The sequence below is a fragment of the Caretta caretta genome, chromosome 3, assembly GCF_965140235.1.
Source record: "Caretta caretta isolate rCarCar2 chromosome 3, rCarCar1.hap1, whole genome shotgun sequence".
NCBI lineage: Eukaryota > Metazoa > Chordata > Testudines > Cheloniidae > Caretta > Caretta caretta.
In genome coordinates this window covers 6,996,700-7,011,054 of record NC_134208.1, presented here as the reverse complement: position 1 = coordinate 7,011,054, position 14,355 = coordinate 6,996,700, and the positions used below count along the sequence as shown (strand labels likewise).

The 14,355-nt window shown below is 45.6% G+C and overlaps 1 protein-coding gene across 12 annotated transcripts in view; it reads left to right on the top strand.

Moving 5' to 3' along the window:
- NCOA1 (nuclear receptor coactivator 1) overlaps positions 1-13,362 on the top strand; it is a 361,163-nt gene extending 347,801 nt beyond the window's left edge. For 7 of the 12 annotated variants that reach the window (XM_075126310.1, XM_075126305.1, XM_075126307.1 and 4 more), the window contains 2 exons: positions 1,551-1,640; positions 3,554-13,362. In XM_075126310.1, the coding sequence (XP_074982411.1) occupies positions 1,551-1,640; positions 3,554-3,724 (261 nt within the window). In that variant the 3' untranslated portion in view covers positions 3,725-13,362. Of the gene's footprint in view, positions 1-1,550; positions 1,641-3,404; positions 3,462-3,553 lie in introns of all 12 variants that reach the window. The other 5 variants (XM_075126313.1, XM_075126315.1, XM_075126309.1 and 2 more) reach the window with 3 other exon arrangements.
- Positions 13,363-14,355: the final 993 nt, after the last annotated feature.

Below are 14,355 nucleotides of genomic sequence, written 5' to 3'. Positions count from 1 at the left end.
AGCAATCCCTGCCCACACTACTATTGTGGTGGGGGCGTGCAAGTGGCAAGGGAAGCTGCTTGCCCGTGCCCTCATGCCTGCACCAAGGGCCAAGTACAGTCTTGTCCAATGTTTCTTTGTGGCGAGTAGTAGGCCCCTTTAGTAACCACTCAGTCTGAGGGAGATTCTCTCTCTGTTTCCAAGGCCAGACCTGAGATCTTTCAGGTCCAGAAGGGGCTCTAGCTGTTTGGGTTTGTGACTCAAGAATGTGGTAAAGCACCTTTGGGATCCGTTGCGTGATGAGAGGGATCTGTGCTATATTGCTCTTGGCAGCATCCCTTTTAATTAGTTTCATCTGTGAGCGTTTGTCTGTCTGCACTTAAAGCTTCTCTGAGCCATGCCTCCAACAGCTGACCTCTCCCAGCCTGTTCTGAAGGGATTCAGTCACGGGGGCTTTCTGAACTGCTCGTTATGGCTGCAGTAAACGGTTTGGAAACCAGCCCTCATTGTGCATTTGCTGTAGAGCGAGCTGGGAACTGAGGGAGACTGGTTTGAAGACACACTGACTCAGGCCCTGCTTCAGAGGCCAGATTTAGGTCATCATGTCCTGGCTAACACAGGATTAGTCCCTGGTGTCATCTGACGCTTCAGTCTGGAAGCAATGTGAAGGCTGAGCCATTTGTTCTGCCCCTCTGGTCCGTTCACTGGAGCTTCACGCTCCTCAGAGAGATGATGCTGTAGGGAACCACCGGCAGCCCAAGTGGGGGGCACAAGGGAGCTCTCCTCCGAGGGAACTCACTTGGATAATCTTAGTCCAGAGTATGGTCAGTGAAGCAAACAAGGATTGCAGCCCCTCCATGGCTTCATTCTGCTTCAGCAAATGGAGTGAGCCATCTCGTACAGCTGGGGCTCTGAGAGGCTGGGCTTGATGGAAGGAGCTCAGGGGGTCCCAGCCAGCCGCTTGGTTGTATTGCTCTAATTAAAACACTAAATGGAAACTTGCAGCAGGGAGTGAGCTGCTCCCAACACTGCCTACAGAGTCAGGAGTGCTGCTCACACTCGGCCAGCACCAGAACCAGGTCTGCAGCCCTGCCCTGGGATCCACGCTTCTCTCACCACTGTATCCACAGCATGCTTAAAGCTGGGAGAGCAGAATGAACTGTGCTTCCTGCACCCCTAGAAGGTTAAAATGGCAGATGCTGTAGCGTGGGGGGAGGTGGTGGGAAAAGGTCAGGGGGGAAGTGCTGGGGAAAAGGAGCCCAGCATTTCTAAATCTCTCCTTGGCTCAGAAGTTCTGTTGTTCGCCTTTTGTGAGGAAAAGCAAGAGAACGCTGTAATAAACAGGCTTAGTCCAACAGTGTCCCACTCAGCTGCTTCCCTGAGGCCACGCCAGCGTGTCACGGAGAGCATGCCAGCATGTAGGCGCCACATACACAACCCGATGCTGTAGCTCTCCTGGGATCCCTCACTTTCTGCAGAGTTGACACTGGAGGATGGGGCACTGGGGAGAGGATAGAGAATCCTCTGAAAAGCAGGTGAACCATCACTGAGCCTTGACCTTGCTTTGACAGGTAAATGACCCAGCACTGAGACCCGCCGGCCTTTACTGCAACCAGCTTTCCTCCACTGACCGTTTGAAAACAGAAGCAGACGGGGCGCAGGTCAGTAAGAAACTGCTAAGCACAGACCCATCTGAGGTACAAAGAGATGTTTGGCCTGTGGGTTGGTCACCTCAGTAACTGTAAACTTCTTGCACTTGTATCAGCGGCTTTGGCTTCCGGGATGGTTTCTGTAGTGGCAGAGAATAAATTGCAGGGCTCAGCCCAGTAGGGCCTTCTATTTTCTGTGTAGTGTAGAGCTGGAATCTGCATTCGATGACAACGACCTGCCTCAGAAATCTTGCTTTATTCTCCTACTCTGATTTAAGCCGGCATGGATCAAAGCTCGTTGCTCTGGCAGGAAGGGTAAGTGTCCCCAGCAGTGTGGGGAGCGCAGTGAGCTGAGCTAGAAAAGTAATTGGACATCGGAGAGATGGGAGTCGCTAAAATCCTTATCGGCTCCGAGGCTGGCCCCAGGTACAATGACAAACGAGAGACGTTTCTGTTTTTGAAGGGCAGGGCTTGCTCGTAGAATGATGTTAATGGGAACATTGGCAGTCAGAATCCTCGTCTCCATGACCCAATGCGCTGATCATGAGCCCCTTCATAATATACCAGTGTGCACTTAGTGCCGCATTGGGAGTTGTCTGAGCTCGATTGCAGTTGACCCATTCATTCTGTTCAGAGAAAGGGGCTCAGCACTTTCTGCAAATCAGGCCCTTTTAAGGTGTCTCAAGTTGAAAACCCAAAATAACTAGCAACTTTTGAGTATCTTGGGCCAAGTATTGCCACTCTGCCTTGCACTCTGGCCAGTTTCAGCCAGAGCATGCACCTGGCCAGCAGTCTGGAAGGAGCCAGCATTCTACCAGTCTGTTTAGAGATGACATGTTCTGCTTCAATATGAAGTTCTCTTTGTTCCCCCGTTTGCTGGTGAACTCTAACTGCACCTCCTGTGCCGCTCTTGTGTTCAGTCCTCTGCTTGCCTAGGGCAAGGAATTTTGGGCTTTTGATGGGCTTATAAAAGAGCATCAAACAGTATACATTTCTCAGTAGCATTATCCTTAAAGAGGGTGGGTGAGTAGATTTTTGCCCCTGGGCTGGTTACCGTGTTCAAAATGGGTAGTAAAGACATACTTAAAACAAAATAAAAGTGATGTGCCTCCTTGTGTGTTATTAATAACCTATTAAGTATTACAAATCAATTGTACCTGTCACCACCGATGCTGCTTGGTTTTTATTTTTTCATTTTGCTCAGTTTGGACAATGAAAATCAACTCATCAATTTCACACTTATAATTTCCTGGTCCGTTTCACTTTGTGGCTCTTATGCATTAGCAGGATACTGCAGTGTTTGATTTGCAAAGACTGTAGGGAAATGTTAAAACTCAAACAAAACAAATCCTATTTTTACTGGAATAAATAAAGAAAGAAAATGTGTTCTACCTTTAGATTCTGTGACACTTCAGTTTTAGACCTAACTCTACCTTGGTATTGTCCCTTTGATATTCCCTTGCAGCGAGTGGGATGCCATGGTGTACCCTATGCAGCAGCATAGCATAAGCATTCTACCTTGTGCCTCTGGTCTATTTCGCTGCAATTGAAGGGGTTCAGCAGTATTAAAACAGGAGAGAGATTGGTTTCCAGCCTTTAATACTGTGCTCCCCTCAGAGCAGGTGTCACGGACAAGGTGGCTCTCAGCACAGAGTGATGGCTGGCCGGCAGCTGGAGACATGGGAATGCCAATTTTAATTTTTTTTTTTTTAATTAAAAACATGTGAATCTTTCAGAGCTCTGATCCAAATGAGTGCAGTAGTTTTCTTTTTATAGGAAAAGAAGACAGAAGAGTTCTTCTCTGTGGTGACTACAGACTAGAGGAATTCTCTAGTGAGTTTCCACTTCACGTAGTACCCAGTCCATAAGCCAAGGGGCCTGTTCCTTTTTCCCTCTAAAAATCTCTCTTGTCTTTTGTGTCCCAGCAGGTACAACAGGTTCAGGTGTTTGCTGACGTGCAGTGTACAGTGAATCTGGTAGGCGGAGACCCTTACCTGAACCAGCCTGGTCCAGTGGGCTCGCAGAAAAGCACGACAGGTCCTCAGACCCCTCAGGCCCAGCAGAAGAGCCTCCTTCAGCAGCTACTGACTGAATAACTGCTTTTAAAGGAATGTGAAATTTAAATAATAAGACATACAGAGATATATAAATATATATATATTATATATTTTTCTGAGATTTTTGATATCTCAAACTGCAGCCATTCTTCAGCTCGTAGTGTTTGGAGCAAAAGTTTTTTTTGTTTTGGGGTTGTTATTTTCTTTTTGTCCTTCGGGTGGTTTTTGTTTGTTTGTTTGTTTTTGTAAAAGGCGTTGGATGTTGGCAAAGCGACAAGGCAGGACAGTCGGTTTCTTGAGCCAAAATTACAGATGATTCTTATTTTTGTAATCAGTTGCTGGCATCTTACTCCAGACGAAGGTTTCTCGGGGAAGTGGGGAAGGGGATGGAGGAAGAAGCGAGTTGAAAGAGACTGCTTCGGAAGGAGGACGATCATCTCAGTTTCAGCTGGATCTGTCACTGATTCGTGTCTCAGCCCAGTGGGAAGGTGGGGAATTGACACCAGACTTCTATCAGAAAGGCTGTTTTTATTCATGCTTAAAAAACCCAAACACCTTTTCTCCCTTCTGCCCCAGTCCGCTTGTGCGTACAATCAGCTTTTTCTAGCAATCGTGAGTTTGTCAGTTTTAAAGAAAAACAGAGAGTATTTTGACCCACCATTTTCCCCATGTTTTATGCTGGTGTTTAAAGCCTCCTAGCGAGAGAGGCCACAATGTGTATATTACATTGGGGGAAAACAATAATAAAAAGACAAAAAAAAAGAACAGTTTGGGGGGAAAAGCTGCAATAATTTTTAGGGGGAAGGATGGGGAGGAGGCGGGAGGGTTCTGTCAATTGTAGATAAAAATTTTCTGATTAAATATTAAATAAAATTAAGCAGTTGGTTTTTTCTGCTTTGATTGTGCTTAACAGCTGAGGTAGCTTAAACTATTTAAAATAATAATAAAAATAATGAAAATTCAACTCTCTGATGGGAGATAGCTTATTTTTTCCCCCTCAAACCTGTCACTGTACATAGCTCTGATCTCTTATGTAAATTTGTTTTCTTCCTTTAGCTGCGATCGCTCTTAATATCACCGCTTTTTATTTGATTTATTATTTTTTTCCCTTTTTCTAAAATTATGCTGGTGGTGTGGAAAATGTATAGCTTTGTTGACTGAATTTGCAAGAGATAAAAACAAAGAAATCGAGATGACAGCTAACGTTGTACTGCTTTCTGATGACTGTGCTATGAATGTGCTATTATGTGGATTTTCCCTCTCTTGCGGTTGGAGGTGGATGGGGCAGGTCTAGTTTTCAGAGGTACTGAGCATTCATTGTTCCCACTAGTCCATAGGAGCTGCAGGAGCGCTCAGCACTTCTGGAAATTGGCCCTCTAAGCTCCGAAGGACTAGTTCATTCTGCCCCACAGAACAGCCTGGTCCAGCTCCAGTGGGAGGCTTGGCTCTACCAAAAGCCCACAGGGGGTGTTGTAGTTGCCACCACTAGAGAGAAGAAGGGTTCCTGCCCTGCCCCTCAGGCAGTCACCAGGAAAATGGGCGATGTGAACCGAAGGCAAGTCTGCGAAGCTCTCAGCTTGAGCCCAAAGGGGTCTAAGCCAGTTAGAGAATGTGTCCCTCTTCTCCCAGAGGGGGAAAGACCAGAACTTTCAATACAGACCAGGAATGCCCCAGCCATTAGTGTCACTCCCCGAGGAAATACACTCAATTCCCTGTGACCACAGCCAGAAGCTGTTCAAGGAGATTTCTTCACCACATTTGACTTGAGATCCAAACCTCCATATCCCCTCCCCATGCAGGATTTTTACCAGTCACAGATGGGGAACTGCATGTCCGGTTCTGTGCACCAATGGTCATCCTAATATCGACACCTTGCAGCTCCCCCAAGCTGAGTGTGATGAACAAAGGCACCCTCAGACAAGAAGGGATCTGTGATAGCCCGTGTAGGAGACTGGCTAATGAAATCTGGAGCAGAAATGGCAGCTCCATCCAGGACGCTAGAAGTCTTCCAAACTATAGGGGCTCTGGCCATCTGGACTCAGGTGATATGATACCACACTCTCGTAGGACGAGTTGCTTTGTGCCAGGAGAGGTATATCGAAATCATGGATCTGATGAGAGAGCCAGTCCAACACTCACAGTATTCACTGTGTCCAGGTGGTGTGAGCCTTATTGGGATGCTAGTTCCCTACCTCACCAGGGACTGCAGCGTATGTATTCATGCTACAACAGTACATGGCACATTACAAGACAGAGGCACCCTGCTGAAATAAGTACGAGCCTCAGACTGTGCAGGGGGAAGAGCTGACAGAAGTGAATTCCCTTTGGATCTATTCCCCTACATTCAATCACTGGGGCAAGCTTTAGAATGTGGGGCAGCTAAGAGAGACACCACAGTACAGAGCCAGTGCCATTCAGATGCCTGGTGCCACACGTACTGTCCTCTCTGTGGGCAGAGCCAAGAAGTTCTTCAATGGGAACCCTGTCTCAGTATATACATGGCTGCTGCCCTGTCAGCTCCTTAAACCAAGGACTTCCCATGCCTCCTTATTCATGCCCTACCCTCCACTTCCTATACTGCTCCTGGTTGTACAGGAAACCTAAAGAGGCACAGCTGCAGGACAAGAACGGTGCTTCTAGTGCAAGGCCGTCCATACAGAATGCTCGCCAGTCCTCACACAGGGGCTGCCCTGTCCAGAACTGCAGAAGGTATTCAGGCAACTATGCAAAAAGCCACATGTCTGAGTCCTGTCAAAAGCTCATGGGGTAAAGTTTGGGTCATGTTCTGTGTGAAGACCAAGGAATCCCAGCTAAGAGCCTGGTAGGATTCTTTGTTAGCCCAACCCAGAACATTAGACCAAGGGTCAATTTCTGAACTCCCCTGTGGAGCCTAAAGTTGGTATTAGATAGAGACACTAGCCTTATCCCCACTGCATGTGGAATACCTCTGGGATTTCTAGCCCTTCCTTGCCTAACCATCAAAACCACTTCCACAGCCTCCCTAGCCTCAGCGATGAAGGCAGAAGACTAGCCTTTTTAGTTCTCCACAGGGCCTTTTCCTTGCTTAGCCTCCAAGTTTCATCTAGCACTAGAGATCTTGCCAAGTTTTCAGCTCAAGGAACCAAAGAAGTCCCTACAATTTCCATGCGTCAATGGAGCTGAATGGATTTTAGTTTGAACTGAAGTTACAGAGCCCAGATGGGTAGAATGCCCAATGCAAATTAGGGCTCCCTTCTAGAAGGGTGAAGCAGTCTGATGGCTGAGCACCTAAGAATTTCCATATGCAGCTTCACCTAACACTGAGGAAGGATGGCCTTGTAGTTAAAGGCACAGGCCTGGGTTCCTGGCTCTGCTGCAGGTTTCCTATGCAGCCTTGGTGGATTACAGTATCTGACTAACTTCCTAGGAGAAACAGCTCTTTAATCTAGTGGAGAAAGGTAACACAAGAACTGATGGCTGGAAGCTGAAGCCAGACCAATTCAAATTAAACAAAAGGCGCAAATTTGTACCAGTGAAGGGGATTAGTCATTGGAACAAACTACCAAGGAATGTGGTGGATTCTCTTCAAATCAAGACTGGCTACCTGACGGGAAGATTTGCTTTAGCCAAGCGGAAGTTACTAAATTCAGTACAGGGGTAACTGGGTGAAATGTAATGGCCGGTGCTATCCAGGAGGTCAGACTAGATGATCTGATGGTCCCTTCTGGCCTTAGAATCTATGAATCTGAAATCACCTAGGCCCAAATTGTCAAAAGCAGCCTCGAATGCTGAGAGCCTGGATTGTGGGGCTGCTAGGGCGGGATTCCAGTGGGCCTGCAGTGCTTAATGACCTGCGTTGGTGTTTGAGTGCTGAGCGCCTCTGAACATCCAACCCTGGGTGTCTAAAATGGGGCTCCTAAAAAACAGACACACCCAAAATTAAAGGCCACTTTTTGAAAATGTGGACCTTAATCTCTCGGCCTCAGTTTCCCCATCTATTAAGGTAAATGTATTCTGTGCATTGCAGTACCACCCACCACGTGCTAGGTGCTGTCAATACACAGCTCCCTGCCCCCAATAAGCTCACAATCTAAGAAACCAAGCCACATCCGTGAGGGTGGGGGAGATGGATAAAAAAATGCAGGCAGAATAAAGACCACCACTCCCAAATGTGTACCTCAACTGGCTGATCTGTGGGCAATGTGGCAGAAATGGGTCTCGAGGGATCTGCAGGAGTGTTGATGTCCTACCTGTTTCCCCAGGATGTTGTGAAGCTACACTTGTCAGGCTGGAGATTTGCAGGCCGTGGATGGAAAGTGCTATAGAAGGAATGATGATGATTATCGTCAATCTATGATGGCTATTAATACAGTGCTAATCCTCTTATCTCTGCTCTTACTATATGCTGCTGCTATTGTACCTAGAACTCATCTGTCTGGACCAGTGGCAACTCAAATCCCAGCAAGAACATGTTGCCTGGTAAAATCCCAATGTTTCTGGAACTTGGGGTCCCAATCCAGAACCTGGCCCTAGGTTTAGTAGTCAACAAGCCAGAGAGGTTAGAGAAGGATTTTTCCCTTTCTCCTTCTGCTTCATAAGGCTAAGGAAGATCTCAATGGGAGAAGAGAGGGGGTGGACACAGATGATAAAGAAGAGGGTACCCAAAAAGTTCTGTGATAGTTGGTGGCTCTGCCTGATTAACAGGTGTCAGGTGGGAGCTGATACGGTGGCTGGATTAGGGGCTTCCCATTCAATCTCCAGATGAAAGCTACTCTTGCCTTTTAGATGCTGTGGTCAGTTGCCACTGCTGTCTGGAAGGGTCTGTGTCTGGTACCTGCATGTGTGACATCAGTGCGCGCTTTCCCCAACCCTCCATTTCCTCTGGCATGGCCAAAGCCTAGTGACCAAAGGAATTTCCAAACGCTGCCTCAATTCCTATGCTGTAGTGTAGGAGTGCGTTCTGTGGGGTCGTAGGAGGGGGGTGAGAAATATAAATACCATTCAGCTCATGTCCTTTCCTAGTTCTGTCTTGAGCTACTCAGGTGTGAACAGTTCCTGTAGGGCACCCCATTGCTCGCTGAGTTCAGTGTCCTGTGTGCAAAACACCCATGGGAGCTCAGCGAACTTGGTAATTAAAACCAGCTGTGAGCAGCAGTTCCTTGCCCAGGCCCGTTTTAAGGATCTGAGATAAGATACCAGTAGTGCGGGGCTGGGCTTATCTTTTAACACAGCTGTAAATAACCATCTCATGGTGATGTGTGCACACACAGTGCAGTTCCTTGCTGACTTGTCTCTCTGCACTGGTCTCTTTCCAGTCCTGTTGGACACCTGCCCCAGAAGGCAGTGTAGTCTAATGATTAGTGTGTTGGGGCGGGGGGTTTCCAGGATTCTTGCATTCCAGCCCCAGCTGTGCTACTGACCAAAGCGGGAGACCGGTGGCAGGCAACCAGAAACCAGTGACTACAGGGGCCCACACCCATTATATGTGCCAACCTACCCAGTTCAGAGCAGTCTCGTTTCCTGGCCAATCAGCCATCTTTAAAAAACATATTTCATTTTGTTTGGCATTTCATGACTGCAACATGGCACTGCATATGCACGATACTGTGTGGTGCTAACACCAAAATGCCTCCAGACCTAGTTGGCAGCTAGAAATGCATCTTAGGATCTCTAACGCGAGACATGATTATGAAGACTGCTGCCCAGAGGAAGTGTATAAATGCAAAAGACCAACAGATCCCTGGCATAGGTCCCAGAAACTGTTTGGCCAAGCTCTGGGATATAAAGACACTAAGAATATACTTTGATTCCAGCTAAGTAGGTGCTATTCTACAGAAACCATTCAAGTATTCAGTCATCGCAACATATGCTGATGAATTGGTATTGAATCCCACCGACAGATCCGGCAGTAACACCAAGAAACAGTTCCCTCCCTAAGAGTCAATACAGCTTCTTACCCCTTCACGCCACAGCAACAGATTAAGATTTGTGAGCAGAAGCCCCAATGCTCTAATTGGATTTGTGCAGGCAGACCACTACACCGGAGCAAATATAGCAGCAGGATTGGAGGCCCTAATGATCATTAGGCATAAGGTGCCAACGAAATGGTGCTGCAGCCCTCTCCCAGTGGGTCTTTTTGCGTCAATGGAGGCTCCTGACAATAACAGATCTGTGCTAGAAAGCCCAGTTTTCATTGCTGAAACCTTCAGAGGAGTGGCCCAGCTTCAGAGGGGAGATTATCAGGGTCAACAAAGACATCATGGATTTAATGTCCCAATCCTTGAACTAATTAGTGAACAGAAGTGGCTAGGGGTATTTTCACTGGGGTTGTTTGGATAAAATCCAAATCCAAATCCAAATAAAAATCGCACACTACCCCAATCAATAATTTATGTAATATAATTACTTATGTGCAAATAATGTATATTTGCACATTTTACTGTTTTCTTTTACCAGGAAACACTCTTCCCCCCCACCCCATCCCACCCCACTTTGCCACAGTTCTGATAATTAAAAAATTAAAATCCAGATCCTAGGGTGAGAGGCAGCTGTTTCGCAGCAGAGCCCACGTGGTTGCTGGCTGTTTTTTCCTCATAGAAGACATAATTTCTCTCTCTGCTGCCTGCATGTTTTTTTGAATTCAGGAACTAGTTTAAACTAGGTGGGTGTTGGATTTTTTTTTTAACTTGTTTGCAAGTGATCGAAGTGTGAGAACGTAATGGAATAAATAGAGGAACAAATTCTAGGGATGTAAGTAAAAAAAAAATTAATTTTGCTTTCTGGTCACTTACGAAAAATCTATCTGCTCTGCTGGTTTCCCTCTATTCTATAAAATAAAAAGCACCATCATATTCTTCTGGCATGGCCCCAAACACCGTACTAAGAGGGGGATGAGGTGAAATGGTTTGGACCATTACCAGAAAATGCTGTAGGACTTATTAAGAAGTTGACTGTCAAGTTTTAATGTGCCCTTGGTTTCCACTGTGATTTTAAAGGAGGACCTGAAAAAGGCAGAAAACAGTGGGTTTTTGCCCCTTCTTGCTTCTTTATGATGTAAAGGGAAGACCTGAAAGATTGCTGGTTTGGATTCCTTTTATATTTATTTGGCTGCTCATTGTTTACGCTATAAATTCAGGTCTTGTCTGGCCTGTTTCTCCTGAGCAACTCTATGGAAGACTGGAGAATTTATGAGATTATGTAAGAAACAATGCAGATGTAACTAGATTAAGAGGGGGAAATTATTTCTAATGAGACTGTTTAACTCCTCATAAGAAACAAATTGGAAGAAAAGCTCTTTTCTTAAAATTAATCTCACACGCCCACACTTCTACTTCTCCTTTAATTAAGGGCTCAGAGAGCTCCCAATCCACAGATCTGAATCCACCAAGGAAAAAAGTTTGACATGCCTGATATTTAAGATATTTAAGATAAAAAGCAAGGAGATATATAACCTTCTTAAAGGATTTAAACACCCCCTCCCCCCACATACACACACACACAGAGAACACCTTTCAGGTAAAGAAGTGCTCAAACCTATGTTTTCCCCTTAGGTCACCTTTAAAAATAGCTGGGGCTGCCTAGAAATGGACACTTGTAAAACCCCACAAATTCCTAGACTTGCCACCAACCCAGGTAGAGATGTCACAGCTTCATCCTTTAATTAGTTAACAATGTTCGTAAAGCACTTTAGAGCTGAAGCAAGCCTCACAAAAGTGCTGAGTAATAATAATGATACTCATCTAGCCCATCGCTTCCTCTTAATCAAGGGGAAATAATTATTTTAATGTTCATGCTCCAAGGAAAACGTATGTATGCAATCTTAGGGGGAACCAACTGATTGGTACTGGAGTCTGAGGCCTTGTCTATACTAGCAAACTCCATAGTTATAAGAACAGGAGTACTTGTGGCACCTTAGAGACTAACAAATAAATAAATTTGTTAGTCTCTAAGGTGCCACAAGTACTCCTGTTCTTTTTGCGAATGCAGCCTAACACGGCTGCTACTCTGAATCCATAGTTATAGTTCATCCCTTGTGCGGCCCCTGCAGAGGGAAACCATAATGTAGATGGCGTGACATGGGTAATCACACCAGAATCTTGTCTATACTGAGGATTCCACCATTGCTCTCAGGATGGAGCTGCACCAGGGTGAATTACAGCTACGGGGTTCACCTGTTTGAAGTACTGATGACTCTCGGGCTTCATTCACTCATAGGCCTAGTGATGGACACTGCTCTGGGTCACCATGTAAAACTGGAGTAACTCCACTGAAGTGATGCTGGATTTATGCCAGTGCAAAGGGGTAGTCTGTAATCCTGTTTGTATGTCTCTGGCCACCTTGCTGCTAGTGCCCTAGCTTTAAAAAAATAAAAACATGGCTCAAAGCAAGTTCTCCATTTGGGACTCAGAAGAAATGTCCAAGCTTTTAAATGCACAGTTGTCTCTGCTCTGGAAGCTGTGTTGTGCTGGCCCTGGGTTGGGGCTGGACAATGTTAACTGTCTAGTTCGGGGAAGACAGCTCCTGAGCTCTGCAACCAGTCGTGGCACTGTATTAAAAGATCTGAGTGGGCAGGGGACAGTGGTTGTACATCTTGTCTGAACAATGGTGCCTTTAGTTCCATGCTTGGGTTTAGTATTGACTCAGTGAGGAGGGCATCAAGGACATCACTCTGCCTGACCCCAGTGGGATGCTGTCCCTAGCTGCCATGGCATAAGATGAGCCGATGGCCCTAGTCCTGTTCAGCAGCACTTCCAAACCATCCTCAAACATCTCAGAAGCTTTAACGTGCACTGTGATTAAACGGCAACAATGCTTTAGAAATGCATGGGTGAAAGCAGGGGCAATGCCTATTACATAGCTTCAGTAGAAGCACTGGGGGTCCTGCTGGCTGCTGTGGCCTGTAACTCAGGTCACTGAAACGTGTAGTTTTAGGTTAAATTACAGTCACAGCTTTCCATCTAGGGAGGTACTAACGACCAGTTTTGAAGTTAGGAGTGGTGTTGTTCTCGATACACACCAATCGCACTGTCTGCTGCCTGGTTTGAGTGAAGCTATTATTTCCTCCCCATTAAAAAGAGGGGAAATCACGACAATGAGTCAGAGAATATGAATCCTGACTTCCCACCCGTTTTAGGTTAGTGTGACTAGCAAACCAACAGAGTTACTCCTGATTTACGGGAATTAGAAGAGAATCAGTCACTGGAGAGCCTAATTATTTTCCTTTAAAAAGTGCTTCATATTTGTTTATTACTTTTTTAAAAACTTCCCATAGAGGAATGCAATTTTGTCATTCTTAAAAATTGTCCCAAAATAACCCTAAGGCACAGATTTATATTTTGGTTTGGCTAGAAAACTCTCTTATCTTCACTGATCCTACTTAAAGTTAAATTCACATTATTACATTGTGAAAAATCTCCTCATTAGGTTTCCCCTGCTTAGGGTAAATGGAGATAAACGATGGAAAATTGATCCATCTTGCATTTAACAGCTCTAATGTGCAATGAGGCATTTAGAGAACACTTTTGTCTTAAAATAAATGCCATTTTTAACAGTGACTCGTTTTGAGTATTTTTCCTGTATTTAAAATGAGGCATATTTCTTCAGCTGCTTGACTACTCCTGCTTTCTGCTGTTTTAGTGTCAGCTTTATTCAATGTTTAATTATACTGTTTATTGTAAATAAAGTCATTTAAAAATTGGCTTTCTAGTTGCAGTCTGCTTACTCTATTCCTTACAAGGGCCACTGAATTGAATTAAATAGGAAACCTATAGAATATAAAGGCGAAATGGAGTGAAAATGCCATCCACCCCAAGCAGGGAGAACTCAATCAAGCCTTTCTCTCATAAGGCTCCCTGTTACTTTCTGGGGGAGGGACAAGCAGGCTCCAGCCCCAGATGAAAATAAATATGGCCTTGCTCCTGCACCACTAGTAAAGTGGAATAGTATTTTGCCCTATTGTAGCAAGGAAGATTGATCTGGCAAGAGGATGAGGCTCAGGACACCTGGCTTCTACCCTCAACTTCTCTACTGACTTGCTGGGTGTCCTAGCATGAGTCACTCCATCTCTCTGCCCTTCATTTAGAATGGGGATACTACCTCAGAAGAGCATGGTGACTCAATTCTTTAATGGCTGCCCCCTGCTTAGAGGTCCTTGGCTGAAAGTCACTCCACAAGGGTTAATTATTGTTAGACCCAGGCATCCCTTTCAGGGAAAGTTCCCCCAGTTGAATTGCCATTGCTGCGATCATTTAAATGAACTTATTTGCTGTTCAGCCCACAAGGTGATAGCCCCTTATGAAAAAGCTCAATACAGTCCTGCATGATTTGCACGGGTAGTGTTGCAGGGTTTGGCCCATTTGGGTAGAATACTGTAGTGGTTTTTCCTCACCCTGTTTAACCTTATTTATATGGCGGTAGCCATGATACAGTGCAGCTTGACTTTTGTGGCACAGTGTAACTTATGCTGCCTCACATGGTTCTCTACCTTCTTGGTAATGCATTGGGAGAGCTCTGGTTAAAGCTGGCACCTCACCTGGCAGCCAGCAGCATTTTCCTTACTGTGAGAGATTTTGCTTATGCAGCCCTGGTGAGGTGGAGGATTACTGATCAGGCCACAGGTACACGCCCCTTTCAGATGGCTAGCTACAAGCACACTTTGCTCCCACGGCTTGAGTAGTATTTGAAAAGCCGAA